At 49.0% G+C, this 21,596-nt stretch overlaps 4 protein-coding genes and 1 non-coding gene across 5 annotated transcripts; 3 read left to right on the forward strand and 2 right to left on the reverse strand.

Moving 5' to 3' along the window:
• Window positions 1–923: 923 nt before the first annotated feature.
• On the reverse strand, window positions 924–5,171 carry BU24DRAFT_436841 (calcium transporting P-type ATPase-like protein; the record flags this gene model as incomplete). The annotated part of the gene is made up of 1 exon (XM_033530179.1): window positions 924–5,171. The coding sequence occupies one exon, from the start codon at window positions 5,169–5,171 to the stop codon at window positions 924–926; it is 4,248 nt and encodes a 1,415-aa protein (XP_033378289.1).
• Window positions 5,172–12,933: 7,762 nt separating this feature from the next.
• On the forward strand, window positions 12,934–13,018 carry BU24DRAFT_t82. Its single transcript has one exon. It is a non-coding gene; the product is annotated as a tRNA-Trp (tRNA).
• A 423-nt stretch (window positions 13,019–13,441) lies between these two features.
• BU24DRAFT_68138 (MFS general substrate transporter) lies at window positions 13,442–15,644 on the reverse strand. The gene is made up of 5 exons (XM_033534530.1): window positions 15,256–15,644; window positions 14,918–15,209; window positions 13,882–14,867; window positions 13,741–13,807; window positions 13,442–13,639 (listed from the first exon to the last, which is right to left on the reverse strand). Exons 1-5 carry the CDS (start codon window positions 15,583–15,585, stop codon window positions 13,461–13,463), a joined length of 1,854 nt encoding a protein of 617 aa, XP_033378290.1. The 5' UTR covers window positions 15,586–15,644; the 3' UTR covers window positions 13,442–13,460.
• A 523-nt stretch (window positions 15,645–16,167) lies between these two features.
• BU24DRAFT_427993 (uncharacterized protein) lies at window positions 16,168–18,357 on the forward strand. Its single transcript, XM_033529367.1, has one exon. It carries the CDS (start codon window positions 16,405–16,407, stop codon window positions 18,166–18,168), a length of 1,764 nt encoding a protein of 587 aa, XP_033378291.1. The 5' UTR covers window positions 16,168–16,404; the 3' UTR covers window positions 18,169–18,357.
• Window positions 18,358–18,809: 452 nt separating this feature from the next.
• On the forward strand, window positions 18,810–21,481 carry BU24DRAFT_400533 (putative nucleoside diphosphatase). Its single transcript, XM_033525455.1, has 4 exons — window positions 18,810–18,985; window positions 19,056–19,090; window positions 19,151–19,277; window positions 19,342–21,481. The coding sequence occupies exons 1-4, from the start codon at window positions 18,976–18,978 to the stop codon at window positions 21,243–21,245; spliced, it is 2,076 nt and encodes a 691-aa protein (XP_033378292.1). The 5' UTR covers window positions 18,810–18,975; the 3' UTR covers window positions 21,246–21,481.
• The last annotated feature ends 115 nt before the right edge of the window (window positions 21,482–21,596 follow it).

Below are 21,596 nucleotides of genomic sequence, written 5' to 3' on the forward strand. Positions count from 1 at the left end.
ACGGATGCTGGGCTTTCTGCACGTCGTCATTACATTTCTCGTCGTGCGGGCTTGGGTTCCGTTGCTTTTACGAGGTGCTTGTTTGTACGTTAGGGTGGTCGGTGGGGTTAGGGTAGGTGTATATATATATGGGGAGGTGGTGCGCCACACATGCTGCCATTTTTCCCTCTCGCGACGACTCCCTTCGCATTTTTGGACTCGAACACTGGACTGGCTGGCACACACCTGTTATATTGATTTACGCGCACTCGGATTTACTGGACGATATAAACATGCACGCACACCCACACGATAGGACAACTGGTTGTAGGAAAGGAACTTGATTTTTGTTGGGAAAATGTGGAATTGCTACTTCCTAGGACCTCATCACCATCCCGATCCGCCCGGATTTCTGATTCTAATTCCTCCTTGATTTCAACTCCGTGGGGGTGTGATTACCCAAATATGATCGATCAGTCGACTGGCACGCTCGCTCGCCTTCTCGCAAAAACACCATTGCCCCCCATATGACGCAATGAAACAAAGGACCAAGAAAAGAGAAAGCTCGGGATGATGCTTCTCACTGTCCAAGACATGATCCGCCCACGACACCCAGGAACAAAAAAAGACTAAATAATACAGGAACAAGAGAGCGGCCAGCAGCAGACGCCGCTCAATTGGAAAACGAAAGAGAGACGCACATTGTGTTGGTGGTGGTCGTTGGTAGTTTACAGACGGATATTATTTCGACGGCAGAATAGACTAAACCGCCTCCACGTTGTCGCTCATCCCGCGACATGGGATACTCCAATGAACGCCATGCAATGCCAATGTTGGGGGATTACGCAAAGTGGTGTAGAGGAGCACTGAAAAAGGAAATGAACAAAAGAGATGGAGAAACATCGCACCCCGGACTCAAAGTACGGTCACACCATGGAACAGCATCATGGAGATTGCGCCTTCTTATCCTCATCTAGCTTCGGATCTCCCGCGAAAGGACCAACTCCGAAATTCGGTGTGGTTTCCACGTTCTGGCTTGGTGGCCCATTATGGGTATACTCCGATGGTCCAGGAGCTAGGATAGGGTCATTTGGCTTCGTGTCAGGGTGAACTTCGATGCCCTCCTGAGCCTCCAAATCCGATTTACTCCTAGTGCGACCGAACTTGAGAGACTCGTTCTCCCCACCATGGCGATCGATCGGTGACCAGCCGGCAACACTGCCGGCGACAATACCGGCCATGACGGCGGCAGGCCCGAATGCCGAGTTGGAACGAGACCTGCCGCGACGGCGACCTCTCGACTCGGGAGTGGGAGGAGCGGGGGAACCGTCCTGATCATTAGATGGACCATTGTTAGGAGTTCCTGGTAGGGAGTAACTGGACCTGGATCTCGAGAAGATCTCCTTTGGATGCTGAACGGCAAACTTCAAATGGCTGAGTCGTCCACCGCGGACCTTCTTGATAAAGGCGAGTTCTTCTCGGATCTCGAGCAGTCCTTGGTTCCACTGGTACTCGTCCGATACAACCACCTCCGGTGTACGCTTCCTCTTCATGAAGGCGGGAATGCATCGGCGGATCAAGTCGTCGGGTATCAATCGAATGATCATGCCAACTGGTAGTGAGAGAGCACCGAGGACGATTGAGTATGCCCATTGAGCGCCATTAATACGTGTGACGTCGAAAGCAGCACCACCGACGAAAACAATCATCGTCTGGCCTCCGATCATGATGAACATGATGATGATGAAGAAGACATTGCGATGGATTCCTTCGAAAACATTGAAGTGATTATCCAAGCGACGGTTGTTGAGAGCGTTGAAAATTTGCATCCACACAAAGGTGTTGAACACAAGGGTCGGCATGCGTTCTTTCTCCTCAGTAGATTCATATGAGAGTATGGACTCTCCAGCAAAGTACAGAATGAAGGTAACAGTAAGCTGGTAGATGGATTGGCCGATGATCATCTTCCACATGCGTAGTGTGATGAGCGGTGCAGATTTGGGATCGGGCTTCCTCTCCAGCAAGGTGCGCGTAGGAGGGTCAGTAGCAAGCGCAAGCGCAGCGAAAGTATCCATGATAAGATTGACCCAGAGAAGTTGGACGGCGTTAAGGACTGATTCCTGTGAACCACTGGAAACGGCCGAGACAAAGGTGAGCAATACAGCTGTGATGTTGACGGTGATCTGGAACTGCAGGAACTTCTTGACGGCATCGTTGACAGCACGGCCCCAAAGCAAAGCCTTGACGATGGATGAGAAGTTGTCATCCATCAAAATGATGGCGGAGGCCTCCTTTGCGACTTCTGTTCCAGCAATACCCATGGAGAAACCAACATCGGCCGTCTTCAAAGCAGGAGCATCGTTGGTACCATCTCCAGTGACAGCGACAGTTTCTCCGAGTTCTTTGAGCCTCTTAACCAGCTTACGTTTATCTTCAGGGCTGGAGCGAGCAAGAACGCAGAGCTTAGGAATGACAGCGTCCATATCTTTCTTGGAGAGCTTTCTGAATGTAGGTCCTTCCATGACAACTCCGCCAGGGACAAGGATACCGCAACTTTCAGCAATTGCCTTGGCTGTAAGAGGATTATCACCAGTGACCATGCGGACAAAGACACCAGCCATTTGACAGTCCTGAACAGCCTCGCGCACACCGTCGCGAAGAGGATCCTGAATGCCAACAATAGCCAAGAAAACCATTTTGTCAAAGATGTCCTCAAACACGGCCATGGTGGGATCGTCCTCGTTCTTGCGGGATTCCCGAGGAGGCCAGCTTTCAAAGTCACGATAGACGATTCCGATAGTTCTGAGTGACCGAGATGCGTATGTGGTGATTACACGTTCGAGGGTATCGCGGTTGTCGTCGGAAATCGGGATATCAGAAATCTCTTTGGTGGCATCAGAGATGATCTTGTCGCAGTGAGATAAGAGAATCTCGGATGCTCCCTTTACGTAGAGTCGGTACCGTCCATCGTTCAGCTTTACAACCACTCCCGAGCATTTGATAGCAGAGTCGAAGGGTATGATTTGAGTGATGTTAGCATTCGCTCGTTCAGTGCTGACAGGGCCCATTCCAAGGTGGTCGCGTGCAAAGCTGAGCAAGGCTGTCTCAGTCTTAGAACCGATAAAGGGGTCAGGGCCATTTTGATCGCCTTCGAAAGCAGTAGTGTTCAAAACAATAGACTGTTCAAGCAACTCCTTGACCTCTTTGCTGAGTGTGGAAACGAACTCAGCGGGGGATACATCATCCGGGTGGTCGACAGGTGAATCCACGGACTGTTTGCCCTTTGTTCCATCATCGAGGACAGGTGCTACTGGGGCCTTGAGCTTTCGGTCGCCGAACCTAAGGGCGGTCCCAAGGGTTCCTGAGACGACGGTCATCTTATTCGTCGTTAGGGTACCTGTTTTGTCGGAGCAAATGACTGTAGCATTGCCCATAGTCTCGCAGGATCGAAGCAAACGGACGAGATTGTTGTCCTTAAGCATTTGTCTGGTAGCAAAGGCCAAGGCGAGGGTAACAGCAAGTGGCAAACCTTCTGGAACAGCAACAACTACGACCGTGATGGCCACAATCAAGATGTTCAAGAAGTTCTGTCCTTTCTCGGCGGGGGAGGCGTCGTTGGTTCGGAGGTGGACTAAGAATTCTATGAAGAGAACGATGAAAAGCAAGAGGGCTGATGCACCACCAAGCTTTGCAATATATTCCGCCAAGTTGTTCAACTTCGCCTGGAGCGGAGTGACCTCGCTGTCCTCGCGGAGGGACATGAGCGTCTTTCCATAGGTAGAGTTAATGCCAGTTGCTGTAACCATAAAAGATCCAACACCTTCGGAGACCTTGGCGCCAGAGAGGATGAAAGGATCCATCTTCTTGAGGGGTTCGTGGTTTTCGATGGCACGGAACACTTCAGCTCCGCTAGTCTTCTTAAGAAGGTCGGATTCGCCTGTAGCAGAGGACTCGTCGCATTTGATACCGTGGCCCTGAATGAGGATACCGTCCACAGGGACCAAATCTCCGGGTTCCAGGTTGACGACGTCTCCGACAAGGATGTCATGAACTGAAACCTCACGAATATTTCCGGACCGAACACATTTTACGAAGCGGTCTTCCTTCTTCTTGTTGAGTCTAACGAACTGACGCTCTTTCTCCCAATCATTAAGTGCACCGACAATGACGACTACAAGGATGGCCACAATAATGGCCACGCCTTCGATCCATTCCACCTTTGGCTCACCGGGCTTGTGCTTAACACCAAAGGTTTGGTATAAACCTAGAGCGAGCGAGATAGCCGCAGCGCCGGAAAGCAAAAGGAGCACTTTGTCGTTGTAAGCCATCCACGCCAATTGGAGAATGCTCTTTGGCTTTCGTTCGGGCAGCCTGTTGTCGCTAAAAACACGCTTGCGATCCGAGAAGCCATCTTTTCCTCCCTCGGCATGAGGAGGTGTATCATTTCGTGCAAGATCGGCGCCTTTTGTAGGTGTCTGTGCAGAGTTGGGGGTGGTCGCTTCTTCGAAGGAGATGCTGTCGTGCCAACGGTCTTCGTCGACGCTCAAGCCTGACTTCCTGTCCGTTCTTAATCCTTTCTCAATGCCATCCAAACCGCCCAAGGCATGGAAAGCCGCCAGGTTTTTAGGATTGAGAAGTTTGGAGAGCTGCCCAGGCGAGAAGGCAAATTTGTTATCCTCCACTTGGAAATCGGCCTCGGTACCGGGATCTGGAGTAAGCGCATCCTTGTCATTGATCAAATCGTGAGCCGCGACCTCTCCATGCAGAGTATCTCCTTGCGAGGAAGCGAGGTAAGTTCCAGTCGATGCTGATTCGCCGTTCTCTGTTGTTGAATCGAGCGAGTTACCGCGAGAGCGTGCTCCTGGGACGGATAGAAAGTTTTGTGGGTTTCCGCTGGTTGACTTCGGGGAAGAGACGTTGTGGGGTGATGTTGGCCTGCTCTCCTTGCTATCGAAGGAATTGGTTCCTCTCAGCTCGGTAGGCGGGTTTTTGGTTTGCGGCGACAGGTCTGCATTGTCGTCATGTTGTTGTGATGGACGATTGTCATCTAAATCTCCAAGGGGAACAGACTCTCCCATATTCGGGTCGTTCGGGTTGACAGCCGAAGTGTCAATGGTGATGGTAGGAGCCCTTTGCCTTCGAGGACCAGGAGACGGTGTGTCCCGCTCTCCCGCGTCTTTATGATCCGACATGATGGGTGCCTTGCTGATGAGACTCCCTGTGTGGGGAGGGCTTAGGTTTTGTGGGTGGCTGAGTTCGCCCGGGAAGGATGAATGTGATTAGAAGAATGTGCTAAGGCGACACGCCGGTGTGATGCATGCAGTCGGGCATGCAGTACGGGGTCGAAGTAATAAAGGGTGGGCGAAGGCGACTTGACAAGGCTGTGCTTTCGCAATAGACGTTTCCCTTCTTCTGTAGCGTGCCTTCCAAGAAGTCGCTACCGGTGGTATCAAGAATGATGCCCGGAGACTACGAGAGGCGACTAGGACAGCCGGTAGTCAGTCAAAGCGATCCCAAAGACGTGTACGCAACCAAGGCACAGCCACAGCCAGTAAAGCTGAGAGACGTGGTTTTGGTGTGTCTCTGAGGGCCAGACACTGCGTCTAACACAAACGAAAGCGGCAAACGTTGCTAGCTCACCTTTTTGAGCTCGAGGAGGTACGTGGAGCAGGGGCGCACGTTTGAATGAAGAATGAATGAGTGAATGGGAGCTGTCAAGCAATGATTGTTTTAGGGATAGCTGAAAGAGGTCGACCCTGTGATTGAGCGGGTGTTGAGGAAAACAAGGTCGTTGAATTGTTGACTGGATGAACCTATGACTGGACCGGAGCAAGCAATTGTGATGAGGCAATGTTGTGGCAGTGTTGATGACAACCACTCATGATCATGCAGTTTGAGAGCTTTCAATGGAGCATTGCCTGTAGCTATGAGATGGATTGCGTAGAGTGTAGGTAGGCGAAAGAAGTATTGATCGGAAAGGAAGGCTGGCCAGGGAGAGGTAGAGAAGAATCGAGACTTGCTATGGATGGACGAAAGGAGCGAACCAGGGATTTTTGAGAATTGAAGTAATTAGTACTACGTGCAGAACCAGGGAAAAAAGTTTCGAAGTTGCCCCCTTCACACGCACACAAGAAAAGAGCTCAGTTCAATCGGGGGCGGCGATATTGGGGGGAAGAAAGACGTCGATTGGGATTCATGATGGGGACTCTTGGGGATTGATGTCTACACAGCCCCCGGGACCATTCCGGATCCGGTATGGTGGTCTTGGGGACCAAGCCTAGGCAGACCGGAAGGAGCTATTCAGGTCGCTTTCCTGTTTTGATGTTAGTATGGAGTCGTGTGCATGTCCACTAGAATCCACTCCCGTCCCTCCTCGTCGTCTAATTCAACCATTCAACGGCCATCAAGCATCATCAATGTCAACACCCCATCCAACCTATCAACAACCCATCAAGCTTCAATATGCAGACATATTCTCGTACATGGTGAAGCATATGGTGGATTGATTGAACTGTCCTCCTTCTCCTCCTCCGTCATCCTCTCTTCCTCTACCTTGCTGCCCTCCGTTCTGCATGCATGCCTAGGTACAACAATAGTTTACGGAGCAATCTATTCAACCCATGTCTACCATGATCAAGAAAAATCTCCGTTCGCTTGATTGTATACATTACGATAATACGCGTAAAGACATGCAATAGTCTGTGACAGAACCACAATGCCTATGTACCTACTCTACTTGCCTGCCCTGCTTAACCTTCTTCTTTATCCTCGAAACGCTGGCAGTTCTGATCTGGCAGTTTCAACTAACAAATCTCGGTTCTCGTGTTCTCCTTCTCCGCCACGCTAAACCTATCTCGGGACCTGCCGTACCCCTTCGCCCGCTAACCAAAAGATGCACATCATCTTCATCGTCCTCATTCATCAACATCATGTACACTACGGAGTACAGTACGAGTATCTTCATAAGTTCACTACTACATACATCTTCACCTCCTTTCCCGCTCTGATTTGTCGCGAACATCGTCGTCGTTGTCGTGCACCGTTGATTAAATCCTCTGCCTTGCTCTCCTCGCGCCCTCACGCCCTCATGTCGGCCAAGAGCCTATGCAGCAGCCCGCCGAAGGTCAGCGAGCAGTAACTTGCCGCGTGTTTAGCAAGTCGCAACGTCAGATCTGTGCCCGACTCCTTCTCGCGCCCTGTCCTGCCTTGCCTTCCCTGGCCCTATCCCCGTCCCCGAGGACAGAGATTGTGCGCGATAAATCATGGTCGATTAATTACATAGGTAGGCACGGGGTAAATAACGTCAGTCCTCTGTCCTGTGTCCTCCACCCCTAAACCCGAAGCTCAATCTACCTATTCGTTGGCCTTGGATTGTTCGCCTCGCTCTAATAGTCCATTTGGCGGACCGAATGCTCTGTCGGCCATATCCTCCGATGTTGCCCTTCCGTTGTTGTTGTTGGTCGACTTTGCCGCCAGCATAGCCTCGCCAAATGCTTCGTCCCATCTAGCAACCCACCAGCGTGATCTAGACGTGATACTATCACCACCACCACCATTCATCGCAGTCCCTGATAGTGCCAAACTACCACCCTGTCGATCTTCAGACTTTGCTTTCTGCCAAAACAAGACGTAGCGCCATGTTCAAGTCAGACGTTCAGCGAAGCCAAGCGCGCGACAACTTGGAATCTCATTTGGCCACCCGTGTTGTGTTGTCGTGTTGGCCTTCCCGCAGCTGCATCTGTATCTGCCGCCGGGAAGCCAATTGCTCCCCATGTCCCGATGGGTGCGCGATGGCGTAAGGGGCGTGAAACTGCAAATCAACCGTCCAAGAACCACACGGTTGCCCATCGTGATGCTTGGTACTACGAGAAACCACGCAAATGCCATGCTTCTTGGTTTCGTGACATAGCCTCAATGCTGAGAACACACAAGACCTGAAACCGGAAGCTCGTCGAGCAAAGGCTGTCGTCGAAAAGGAGCCGCTGAGACGGGACTCAAGAACTCAATCTGGCGTATAGTGCATTGTACTCCGCATCTAAGGTTGAGCTGCTCAATAATCAGCGGGAGACCATGGCTGTCGCCGCTGCGGGTGCAGCAGGCACATGCAGGTCGCAACCAGGTCTGTCTCGACTCTTGACTAGTCTCATGGACTAGCCTGATCTCTCTGGAATGTATCTCATGTGAGCATCATGCTGTTGTGTTTTTTACCAAACAGGATTTTCCAACGCCGAAAGGATATCTGGTGTACATTGGCGATCACATCGCAGAGCAAAGCAGCTCGTCTCTATCGGTGAAGAGTAGATGATGTAGGTCTTGTCCCGAATTGAACGCTTCCACTAGATCTCCGACAAAGCAAAAACAACGTTGGTGGGCCCAAGTGCAACCGCGATCGACCTTGATATCAGCCAGCCATTGGTCTTCTCGCTTACCTTGGTGTCGACAGATGAACACAATCACTCGGTCATCATCGGTGTTGACTTGAATGGCGCATCTCGACTTACTGGACCTCATTGAACAAAAACTAGAACTCTCATCAATGACAATGGAGTAGGATACCAGCCCAGGGATGCACATGGAACGTTTCGGTGGTCTGCCCCACAGAACATTTTAGTGTTCAAAATCAAGAACGCATTGGTGCCGGCTAGCATGCAGCTTAAACTTTTGTCCTCTTCCAGACTTGCGAGCCAATCAATGAAGTCTTCACGAGCCTGCCTGTCGGTGCACCTCGGCCTACCAATCACAGTCCAGGGCGCTAAGCGACCTCGCCTATTCGAACCATGCCAAAGGTTGAATGACCATATTTTGCTCTCATGATGACAATCTTTTAATATGAAATGATCACCAATATTGTTCACCAGTTCAGTATTCGTCACTATTGGCCAACTATCTAGGAGGTAACACATACATTGGTTGGTTCCTACCTTATCATAATCCAGATCGAAAACAAAGAAAAGTCATGATAATACTCTGTACATACGTATCATCTAAACCATACACAGTACATTCCTCGAAATTCTGACGTCGCCTATCTCTCTCAAATACCTATTGATTTTCATGAAATGCCATACTTCATGTAATGCTGACTCAAAAGTTTGATCTACGCATCTATACACTGGTGAACGATCCTCAAGTCTCGTGGGCGAACCATTTCACTTTGGCCCCCATTGGGATATGTTTCTGATAAGGCATGAATCTGACCGCGTACCTGCATATAGTTGGCCCCCAAAGCGTTCACTCTCTTGTTCGCATAACCCAAAAACAGATCTACATTCGTTTGCTGGAGTAATCCTTCCACTGCCCTGGATTTCTCGCAATCTCTTTCTTTGCAGAAATAGCTCGTAACAAATGAATACCGGGGTTCTATCAACTATTTATATGTATATATTGATCTATTGGATGAGACTCGTGGTGTCTAATTCCAGAATAATCCAGCGCGTTCGTTCTGCTGGGTCGTGTTTGAAGTATTTCAAACACTCAAGTAATGTCACACTAGTGGTCGAGTGTATTTTGATATCAGACTTCCAATCGATTGGGTTTGACCACTTATACCACAAAACAATCGACGTCGGCCGTTGGAATTACCGAGACATCACTCTAATACAAAACATAAATTATTGCACAACACAACATCGTCGCTCGTATGTAGGTACAGTCTTACGGAGTACATTCGCTGCGCATCGTACACCCTATCCATCTACGATTGCGCTCCCACGTCCCTGTCAAGCTCACGGAGGCAACCATCGCGTCGCTTGAGCTTGTCCATTCAATTCTACTCGACGACGCTGTGCGACGTCATACCGTGGTTTCCAGGCCAATTATGCGTCCGTCACGAGGTTGTATCACGACCCTGAGGCCGGTGTGTCTCGTATCCCGAATTTACACGGTCGACGTCACGACTAACAACATCAAAAATAATCTAGACAAGGCAGCAAGCACCTCCGAACATTACCGCCTAGAATGAAAATCTCAGGCACAACTGAACTTCCTGTGCCATGAACCAATAAGCACATATCAATCAACAACGATATGATTCCCAGGATGAAATCAACCTTGCCATTTGCCTCCCCTCTTACTGTGTACATACATAGTCCATACATACGAATACGTTCCCATCATGACTGTCGATCGGTCAGACTTCAATTTGCCCTTGCTTACCATACCTCGTCTACTACAGTTCACGCACATCTTGCAGATCACACCCATCCATCCCGTACTCGTACATGTAACAACATCTATTCATCAAGCACGCCTGGGAAGGCCTGCACTAACCAGCTTCAGGCAGTTTCACACGCGCTCTCGCAGCCTTTCGCATCCGCGGTCGGGACCCACAGTTACCTGCACACAGCCTCCACTGCCAACCCAACCCCGATACCAACCAAGTACTTGTATCTCTCTCTTCGTTTAAAAATCAAGTAAGGTGTACGATGAGCAACCGACCGGCTTCTCAATTAGGTATGTAGTTACCTGACCTTCGGCTAGTTGATTATGCGGTTTTCTTCGGCGTGATTATCTTGGCTCTTCTCGCAGCGAGCGGCGTCGGAGGCCGGGATGCGCCAAGAAATGAAATGCTCCATCGACGTTATTGATGCGAATGGCATACATACTACGGTTATCGATATGCAACTTCATACCGGAGAGGCACCGAAGGACTACACCCGATGATTCTTTTCCCTTCTTCGATATTTCTTCGCCTTCGGGAGAGATTAATCGAATTAAGCCAGAAGTGCTAGGCATTGTAGATTTCCTTGGCTGAGGGAGGCTGTGCAAAAAACCCCTCCAGAACGAACTTCTCAACAGAGGTACTCCGTAAGAGCGATTTCTCTTCTTCCTGAGCAATAGTCAATAATGAATGAATAATCTCAGATCACGGAGAATTCTTCTTTCCACGCCTCGAAGAAAATCCACCTCCCCCTGAGATAGTGGGCGCAAGTTCATTGTCCTCCTTTATTTTGTCTCGGTTCTTGTCTTGTCGTTGATTATTGCATACAGTAAGCTCTACTTTACGGTACTTGGTACATGCTGCGCCGCCCCCTCGCATCATGCGAACGGATGCACATTTCAGGCGCGCGAAAGAGAAGGCATTGTCTCAGATCGTTGCGTTTTGGATATTCTTCCCGAGATCTTGGGTCAACGACCTGTCACCTACCTACGGGTGTCTCGTGCGAGATGATTGACTGCAGGGTGGTTCTGAAACGTGACGAATTGCATAGGTATTTCGTCGTGGGATGGATTGGATGGGAAAGGTGGGCGTAGATGTCACCGACTCTACTTGGCGGTAATTTCTCTTGTATAATTTCTGTAGTCTTGTACATATGTGGTTGTGAGGCACTGTACATACACTGTAAGATTGTATAACTCAAGTCCTTGATGACTGCCATTCAGGAGGCACGTTTACGCCCATGTCTACATAATTCTTCACACCGCCAAAACATATTTCCCAAACAAGCAAGCTAATTACACATGCGAGGCCCAGCATAGAGGGCAAAAGGTACCAATAGTGAATCCTTCGCGGAATGCACATCCTCTTCCCTATTCAGGAACCCTCTTCACGAGCCGTAAGCTAGCGCTCGTACGCAGTGTTCTACGATGGAGCCTCGAGGCTTTGCGCTTCTCGCTGAATGCGCGGCTCTCTTATCGCCTCATCTGGTTTCTGGCATGTCCGTCCGTCTAGACGTACGTAGACACCTTGTGTCGCGATGACGAGAGCTTCCCTTCGCCCTCGTCTTCAAGATCACAAGGCTTGATATCCGCCTCGAAGCTAGCCAGCCTCAAGGACTGCCACGAAACGGGCGTCCACGCGGCGTAATCAAGAGACACCGACATTGACGCCGTTAATTCATTCATCCATAATCGAAGGTAAAGAATCGCAGTGTGGGATTGTAGCACTGAGCCTCAATTCCATAGCATAGCCCGTTTCAATCCTGTAATCCCCTTGATGTCCGTCTCAAAGCTAAAGACATCAGGGCTGACGCCAGCGGCGAGATGATTGAGCCTCGTGATACCCCCCCGTCCCTCATGATGTGCATTGAAAGATTGTTACGAATATCAAAGACGTCACGTACCATGAGGCAACTAAATTATCTTTGCCGAGCGGAGTGCCGTGGTTGAGGAGGTTGGGTTTGAGAAATGTGGCGTGTGGCGGTGCATCAATGAATGTGGCGCAGACGCAGGCGCTCGCGTTTTGTGTATGATGTATGGCGTTTCGGGGGGTCCGGTGAATTTTTTGCCGCGCCGAGGTTGATTGGGAGGGTTTGAAGCTTAGGATTTTCAGGTGCTTTGTTCGCATTATTGCACATCATGGGTTTCTGATGTGTTAGAGGGTTCTATGAGGCCAAGTCGTGGACCGGTGTCCGCTGATTTCAGCTAATGTCTCATGAGCTGATGAACGACAACCGTAAACTACTGGTGGTTAGGCGTTAGGAATGAACTTGACTGAAAATGATAGTTGCCTTGCGTGCTGACTATGGTAGGCAATTGTCAGAAAGTCAAGTATTAGGCTCTGAGATTATAGCAAACGCTGAACGAGGTCGACTCTCAAACTATGGTGGTTCAAATTTCAACCATCGTTTTCCTATAATCTACCAGTACCCAGATATGCCGCCAGAAAGCAGTTATAAAATAAACAAATTCTCAGAGTCGTAGCAGAGAAACAGATAGACCTGAGCTTCGAAGTCAAGTTGGGCCAGTTGTACGCGGGTCTAGCGAATGTCCGCTAATCTCAATATATTCTAGATTGATAGAATAATGCACACTGAGACGCACATTTAACCAAACAAAGGACAATTGCGTTCTGGCCGGCCCTTGTGCCCCACCGCACACTTTTGAATCCCCGTGTCCAGATTGTGTGCATCTACGTCCTCTGATTCTTCTGTCTTTGAATGTGAATGATTTAACTTCACAGATTAGTCATCTACGAATAGAACTGATCGTTTGATCGTTTCTTCTTCATTCACTGGCCGCATGGCGCAACGGTAGCGCGTCAGATTCCAGTATCCTTGGAGATTCCTGAAGGCTTCCTGTTCGAATCAGGATGTGGTCATTTTTTTGCCAATTCTTTGGACGATGTGAATGAATCGGGGTAGTGGGTTGAAGTGGAAGGGGTACGGGTAATTGGTGAATTAGACGTGATGATACGAGGCCCTGAGTGGGAACCATGTGGGGATCGATTCATTGTCTGGACAAACTAGTACCAAGACGACCTTGCAGTAAAAAATGGAGTATGGTCGAATATTGCATTCCTTTGTTATCTTTTTCGATCAGCATCGGCATGAGACATATTCGCTCATGGTGATAGTCTGTCTGTACACTGTTACAAGTGCTAATATGCGTGCACTGCCTTCCCGCAGGAAGCCGTTGTCACTTTTTTATTTCCCCACAACAATAACGCATTTCGCATGGATTCCACAACCGGGTACGAAATCGATAATGCATTGCGTCTTCTAGAGACCCATTGGCCAGATAGTCTCTAGGGTCGATCCACTTTATTCCTCGTCACCACTTGACGTGTTCGTGTTCTGCGCTTGGTGTGATTGTCTCTCCTCCGCCTCCTTGTTCTTAAGATTTGGAAGGCGAACGGGGATTAACAGCGCATTGACTATCACGAAAACAGCAATGGCCGAGATGAATGTAATCTTCAGACTTCGCGAGTATGCATCGATGACTAGTAGGATTCATGCCATTAGTTTTGGGGGCTGTGTACTAGGTAGGGAGGGCAGAACATGTGTGAGGAACGAAGGGTTTCTGTTTCTTCTTGGAACGTACCTTGGCTTCGTGTCTTGGGTTCAAGGGCGATAATAGAGCGGACCGATTGTCGTACACGGAGTATGATCTGCATGAGAAAAATGCGGTTAGAGATGAATGCTGCGGCGAGTTCGAAAACGAAAAATCCAAGGTAGTACGTACCTCGTCCTTGTCGGGACCGGTGACGAGGTCGTGAAGATAGGCTGTCAAGGCATTTTGGAGAATCAGGCTGCTTAGTGAAACGCCCATCACGATACCCAGGCTTCGCCAGAGAATCAGAGTACTCGTCATGACTGCCTGATCGGCTTGCGTGCTCGTCGCGAGGACGGCGATGGAGGACGCTGGAAAGGAGAGTCCCTGGCCAATACTCGGTGGGAAGAGGAAGAGGGTAGCTACCCATTCTGGTATGCCATCCCACATTACGGACATACAAATTCCTCCCAACAGCATGCCCAACGAACCGACAACGATGAGCCATCGTGTCTTGCCGGTTGCTGTCATGATGAACCCAGCAGACACTCCACAGATTGTCAAACCTACTGACGGACCAGCAAGACGAAATCCAGATAGAGAGGCGGACTCGAGCTTGACGGCTTGGAAGTACAGAGGTGCGTTGAAGATGATTGTGTTTATGCCAACTTGTGCGAAGAAATTGTTGAAGACCAAGTTGCCTCGCGGCCTGCTGAAAAGCATGGCCAGAGGCATGACAGGTCTTGAAGCCTTCGATTCGGCATAGATGAGAGCTCCACCAGCAAGGACGGCAAGAATAAGGGCTGTGATTACGAGAGGATGTTTCCAAGGATAGACATTTCCACCCAGATTGAGACCCAAGATCAAAAATGCAACTGAGCTTGTTAGAAGAAAAGATCCAGCGAAGTCAAAGTCCTTCAATGCCTCCCGCAAGCCTTTTCCAGAACGCTTCGCCAGCTGTGGGCCGAGATTCGATGGTGTAGTGAACACAGCATTCAGGAAGATAACAAGCAGCAGGGGAATTTGAAGAGCAAAGGTCATACGCCATCCCAGTTTATCGCAAAGGAAACCTCCAAAGGCGGCACCTGCAGCAGATCCGCCGCCATAGAATAAGTTGATATAAGCTTGGTAAGTGCCTCGGACTTGAATGCTGACCAGGTCGTTCGTCATGATATTCCCTTAGAATCTATTAATCCAAAGCACAACGAGAGTCAACATCTGAACCTACCCATCGCTAGAACTCCCGCAGCACCGAAACCACAAAATGCTCTTGCGGCAATGAAACTTCCAATGCTTTGCGCCAAAGCACACCAAGCGGTCGTTGCTGCCAGCCATGCAATGCCCATGAGATACAGTGGACGGCGACCAATGGTGTCCGAGACGCGACCGAAAAGTGGTTGGAGAGATGTTGAGGTGAGTAGAAACGAAGTAGATAACCATGAAGCCGAATTAGAGGCATTGAAATAGGAAGTAATGACTGGATGACTTGATGCCATAAGTGTAGAGTCGAACATGGCCACCTATCAAGGAATTAGTAGCATTCATCGACCAATATAAACTACTCACCAGGTAACCCAGCAGGATGCCTCCAAAAATGAATCGGAACTTGGTTCTTGAAAGATTCGCGATTAATCCATTCTCCCCAAACTCTGCGACGAATTCGGGTTCAGGTCGACCACTTGCATCTTCGTCTGGCGCAAGCCAATGGCTATGTGAGTAACTCCGTGTCCTTCCACCGTCCGGAAAGACCCCTGGTTGAAGAGCTCCTTGACTGTGAGATTCTACTGTTTGTATCGCGTTCTCCTCAATGGCAGAGCCATCTAACAGCTCGGGATCGGGGTGCAATAGCGGCGTCCTCTCCGATGGCTGACTTCCATTGTTGCTTTTCTTCCCCATTATATCTCGTCAACGTACTCCGTACTCAGAAAGAAACTGGGAGAAAAGATCAAAGTTCATGTTGAAAAGATGACAAAGATGACGGGATAGCTGCCGTGACTCGCCTCAGCATGCCGACGGTTCTAGCCGTATTAGGCTAGCCATATCCCCTACTCTATGATTGCATCTCCATTGTTACACGGATTTATCGCTACGAATTCGATTTTTTTTTCTTTTGCGGGGTCGCTGCAGCTGGTGAAATGGTGATACCGCAATTTCGAATTGTTGAGTCAAAATTGCTGCTGTGCACTTACATTCGAAAGCCACAATAGCAAAACCCACCGAAAATGGTACCAATCAACGATAGATACCGAACTCACCGAGGTTGCCTTCCCACTAGAATAGATAAATACGCCCCTGATATGATATTGTAGCAACGCTTGACAACAATTGCTCGGAGTCCCGTAACAATATGCACGGAGAAACTCGTATGGGATTGGTATGATTGATGACTGAATGCTTCGTCAAGACCATCACTTACTTGAACAACGTAAATTTGAAGAATAGAGAGAGCGTCGGTATTAAGTAGATAATTAAGAATTGATCGAATATGAAACCTTTCATGAAAGCTGTTTCGCCTATCTTGACTTCGTGTAACATGCAGAAAACACACAGAGTCAGTGTATGCGGGGGTACATTTATAGCGCGACTTTGCGCGCTTCTGAAGCCTGCATCCTCTCCTCTTCAACGCGCATCGGAATCTACTTATACTGTGAATTTCCACAGAGGGGCTCTCAATCAGAGGACTTTCTACCCACCTCGCCGCTCAAAATTCTCATCATGTCTTTTCTTCAACTCAGCCCAGAACTTGTTCTAGAAATTGCAGGATACTTGGAACAGATCGATTTACTAAATGTGTCGCTGGTCTGTAAGGGTCTACGCGAAACGACGAAATCATCTCTCCACCGAGAATACAACAATGTCCATATCATGGGAAATTCATTTGTCGATGTTATCAACAGAATCATAGATGGTGAAATTGATGGGAGATCCATCAAAACCGTACGCTTGCGACCTTGGTTTTCCCTGTCAAGGCTTCTCGACGAGGATCCAGATGACCGTCGACGACGAGAACGCATGATGACGAAAGACCAATACCAGAAACTCACAGAATGTGCAAAGGCCCAAGGATTGATCACTGACATCCTGTCCTTCAAAGAAAGAAGTCCTATACTGAAAATAATGAAAGATTTCGAAGGAATGTTGTCGAGGTCGGACGAATTGGTTTTGCCTCCAAATGTTTACGACGACGATATGAAGGATGGGGATGTGCCGTTAGATCGCAGGTTCTGTGATCACATTCGACTAGGACTAGAAGACGCCTTGATCATTCTTCTCTTATCGCTCTCGCCAAATCTACAAGCTATCAGGCTCGATGGGGTGTCCCCAGATCCCCTTTCTTTGGGCTGGGATCTAGATGGCTTCGACTTTCCTGAACTGCGTAGACTGACTGTTTCGGGTGACAGTGGCCTAATCCCCTTTCATATTGCTACCTTGGAACGCCAACTGCTGAGCAAAAAGCTGCAGACACTCGAAATGAACGTGGCATCGTGCAGCGTGGTGAACGGACCCATTATACCTCTGTATCTACCCCCTCGATCGTTGTTCCTGAGCACAATCCGATTGGAGTACAGCGCAATCCCATATCCCGATATGGAGACCTTGCTCAGAGCCTGTTGCGCTTTGAGATCATTCTTCATGTCCTTGGGTCGCAAGCTTGTGTGCCTCGAGTGTGTGAACCCAGCACAGCTTGTCGAATCTTTAAGCCGTCACAGGAAAACCTTGGAATATTTTGGACTCCGACAATACCAAAGCGACCACCCGGGCATGCAAGTGGATATCCCATCACTGGCTGAATTCACGGCGCTGAAGAAAATTGAAGTGGATGCAGATGACTTCAAGTTCGTCGAAGCAAATGAGAGCAACTACGACTACCCGGACGAAAAGAAACTTCGCAATGTACTACCGCCTTCTTTGGAGCAATTGGACATACTTTTCGGGGCAGGATGCGACGGAGTCTCGCTCGCCGATTTTCAAGACTTTTTAACTGTTCGCGAGAAAACATGTCCGGCTCTGAAAAGTGTCCGGATCGTCACTGCCCACCCGAACAAGGTTCGGCGACGTAAGGCTATACCAGAAAAGCTCACAGAATCGCTGCGGGTGGAATATGTTGGAATCGATTCGTTCATGCGTGGTGAGAGTTGTTTCGTAGATGCCGAAGGCTACTTTGACACACCTCAAAAGGAGACTCGATGGAATGGCACGCAATATGTTCAGGTACCTGTGGACTATACTCGAAGATTCGAAATGGAGAAAGCCATTAGAGATGGTTATGATGGTCTCAGTGATGATTCCTCTGAGTACGAACGTAATTTCGAGTGGGGATCTTGGGAGGAAAGCGGAGTCGATGACGACGATGAGGAGGATGAAGATGACGAACATGGAGGAGCAGAAGCAGAGGGAGACGATGACATCGATGATGATGAAGACGAAAATGATCAAGGAGGGTCGTCACCTGATGATAGCTCAAGCGATGGTCATTGAAGGATTTTAAGACTTTCCTGGCGATGGTCTCAATGGTACCGAATGCTAGATCTTCTCTATCAAATCCTTTAGAGTGCTATAGCTCTAGTTCCTGCATCCTTCACCGTTGGTAAAGGCCTATTGGGAAAACGGCAACAACTCCTCATTATGGCGAGCCTAACATTTTTATTTGGAACACGTGGAGAGATTTTCCTCATTGGAATGGAGGACTAGTTACGAGGTAGCAGATGACAAGATGTTTCTATTTAAAACGTATAGAACATATGATGGCGAGATGGCTCAGACGATTATTCTCTTTAAGGAAATCCGGGGTTTAGTATGGCTTCAAGTCTCCAGAAATGATGAAAGCTCGTATTACAAGCAAGGACCTGTCCAATAATGAACTATGTGTCGCAGCAATAATGTGCATGAACAGTATTTACTCGTAGTTAGGTCTCAAGTATTGGCAAATCAAGACAACAGCTATGAGGGGAGTAGAGCACAGTTTCCCAGAAGCGACGATGGTTGGTGGGCATTTCGTTAGCGGACAATTGGCATGATCAACATTGGGTGACGCGGACCGGAGACTGGGTTGTTTCGAGAAGTGGCCAATCCAAAAGCGGCGAGTCCAATCTTCATGTGCGACTCTCTATCTAACTTATCAGCTCTCCAACACAACTTTGCCTTTTCTCGCTCACTAACGATTATCCCTTCTTCTACTTCTTCTACCCCTTGCGTCGCCTCACGTTAAATCACATATTTCGCTTAGTACTCGACAGCTTTCGCTGCATGCCTCATCTTTCGTAGCCTCAGGCATCGCCCTCTCCAATGGGAAAGTGTACGCAATCACCTTCACGCTCGCGCAAACTCGTATTTCAGGCGCTATACTGACAATCGCTGTTTCACAGGGAGATATGGTGTCATCTTGGATGCTGGGTCCTCCGTATGTCCCCCCGATGACGATCTTCTCGAATCGCAAGCCAAATACTGACAAGAAGTTTAGGGGACACGGGTCCATATTTATCGATGGCTGAACAGCGACAAAGCACGCTCCAAAGCGAGCGAAGAGGAGCTTCAAAGCTTACCCGAAATCGAAACCGATAAGAAGTGGACGAAGAAAATACATCCTGGTGCGCAAACTTTGTTGGAACTTTGTTGGAGGTGGATAGCGAGCAAGACCTGACTCTGGAATAGGCATATCTACATTCGGCGAGACCCCCCATAATGTTGGTCCGGACCATCTCGATGAGCTGCTTAGCCATGCGCTTAAATACGTACCGCTGGAAGAGGTTCCGAATACACCTCTGTTCCTACTTGCGACAGCGGGAATGCGCATACTTCCCCCAGGCCAGAGGAAGGCCGTTCTACAGGAAGTGTGCGATTTCGCGAAGAAAACCACGAAGTTCCAGCTTCCAGATTGCAATCTACACGTTCAGGTCATACCCGGTGAAACAGAGGGTCTATATGGGTGGATAGCGGCCAATTATCTCCTGGGCGGTTTCGATTCCCCCAAGGACCACGATCACGGGAAGGGACATCATACATATGGATTTCTTGATATGGGAGGAGCATCAGCTCAGATTGCGTTTGCTCCAAACGCCACAGAAGCGAAGAAACACGCAGATGATTTGACGTTGCTGCGCCTACGAACAGTGGGGGGAACCGCACTCGAATACAGAGTCTTCGTGACTACATGGTTAGGATTCGGTGTCAATCAGGCAAGACAACGATATGTCACGGCACTCCTGGAATCTAGCACAACCACCAAGGAATTCCCGGATCCTTGTTTACCCTCTGGGTTGCGAGTTACAAAGGATGGCAAACCTATCGATTCCGACGAAAAGCAAGAAGACGACCGAGAACTTGTTGGAACTGGCAAATTCTCGGAATGTTTGCACCAAACGTACCCCTTGTTAGAGAAAGAGAAGGAATGCCTTGACGAGCCGTGCCTACTGAATGGACAACATGTACCAGCTATCGATTTCGATGTAAACCATTTCGTTGGTGTCTCGGAATACTGGCACACAACACACGAAATATTCGAGATGGGACACAAAGACAAAGCCTATGATTTCAAGACTTACCAAGAGCGAGTGGAGGAATTCTGCAGCCGGAGCTGGAAGGACATTGAGAAAGGCATCTCCAAAAAGAAGTGGGGAAAGAAGGTCGACGAAACAACTGCCTTGGAAGTATGTTTCAAGGCTTCATGGCTTATCAATGTGCTTCACGACGGCATTGGTGTTCCACGCGTAGGCCTCGAGGAGCTTCAAGGCGACCAAAACACAACCAAGGCTGTTATTGATGGAGCTAAAGAGAAAGGGTTCCTCAATCCCTTCCAGGCTGTCAATAAGATCAATGACGTTGAAGTGAGTTGGACGCTGGGTAAGATGGTCCTGTATGCCGCAAGCGAGGTCCCACCTCCCTCAGAAAACGATTTGGCAGTGGGATTTGGCAGCAACGAGGATGGCATTCCCGAAAATTTCCAGTACCCCGGCGGCGCATATCTTCCATACCCGGACACGGACGACGATCATCTTCTCGCAGACAACTCCCGAAGGATTCCGGGGCTCATAATATTTGTTCTCATTATTTTTGTGATCATATTTACTGCATGTGGACGAGAACGGAGACAGTCTGCAGGAAAGAAGTTGGGCCAGCTGTTCGGACGAGGTAGCGGTCGCCATGGCTCTTCACGGCGACGGCGGGGTTTAGCAGGCAAGCTCTTTGGCTCCAGTGCACCATCATATGAACGTGTCCTCGAAAGTGGAGAGGGTGCCGACGACTTTGAACTGGGATCAGTGGACTCAAATTCTGATCACGAACAGTCAGATTCGAGCGATGGAAGTCGACTTGGGCGCACGTCTGGATGGGCAACTCCGCAGATCAAAGCTACCCAGGCCACACCAGGGACACCGGGCGTGGATTCCGACAATATTGTAAGTCAGGGTGGAAACTTAGGGTTGGGTCCTCCCGCCTATGCCAATGCAATAGACAGAGGGGGGCTGATGAGTCGGACAGAAAGCAGAGAGAGATTAGCGAGAAGCCGACCTAGCTCTCCTGGCCGATTGAGGAGCGGAAGGACGAACCTGAGGGAGTGATTTACATTCAACAATGTGATCAGTCTCTCAACGTCGGCTTCATGTTTATGTTATAGACGAAATTCGCTTCAATGGGTCATGAGTGTCTACAGGCAGACGGCGTCTTACCTTGATATTGTGGGATGGAGTAACCATATACGGATTTTTAGGCCTGGGGCTTCGTCTATTCTAGCGTTGATATTACCTTTATACCTTTATACCTATATCTTTAACTTCTCCATATCATGAATCTGGACTATCAATTGACCAGAACTGTGGTAATCAGAGTGTCCGTGGGTATTGGAATAATCTAAAAGAGTGTAACTTTAGCCTTGCTCAGTGACGTCGTTTGTCAACACACCTATGCTGCTT

The sequence above is a fragment of the Aaosphaeria arxii genome, assembly GCF_010015735.1.
Source record: "Aaosphaeria arxii CBS 175.79 unplaced genomic scaffold BU24scaffold_12, whole genome shotgun sequence".
In the NCBI taxonomy this organism is placed as follows: domain Eukaryota; kingdom Fungi; phylum Ascomycota; class Dothideomycetes; order Pleosporales; genus Aaosphaeria; species Aaosphaeria arxii.

Bases quoted from the DNA above. Each gene is read 5' to 3' on its own strand.
- BU24DRAFT_68138 (XM_033534530.1), bottom strand. From the start codon at position 15,585: ATGGGGAAGAAAAGCAACAATGGAAGTCAGCCATCGGAGAGGACGCCG. The intron at 13,808-13,881 runs GTACGTACTACC...TTTCTCATGCAG, and splicing joins CCGGTCCCGACAAGGACGAG to ATCATACTCCGTGTACGACA. The intron at 13,640-13,740 runs GTACGTTCCAAG...GAATCCTACTAG, and splicing joins ACCCAAGACACGAAGCCAAG to TCATCGATGCATACTCGCGA.
- BU24DRAFT_427993 (XM_033529367.1), top strand. From the start codon at position 16,405: ATGTCTTTTCTTCAACTCAGCCCAGAACTTGTTCTAGAAATTGCAGGA.
- BU24DRAFT_400533 (XM_033525455.1), top strand. The intron at 19,091-19,150 runs GTATGTCCCCCC...CAAGAAGTTTAG, and splicing joins TCTTGGATGCTGGGTCCTCC to GGGACACGGGTCCATATTTA. The intron at 19,278-19,341 runs GTGCGCAAACTT...ACTCTGGAATAG, and splicing joins GACGAAGAAAATACATCCTG to GCATATCTACATTCGGCGAG.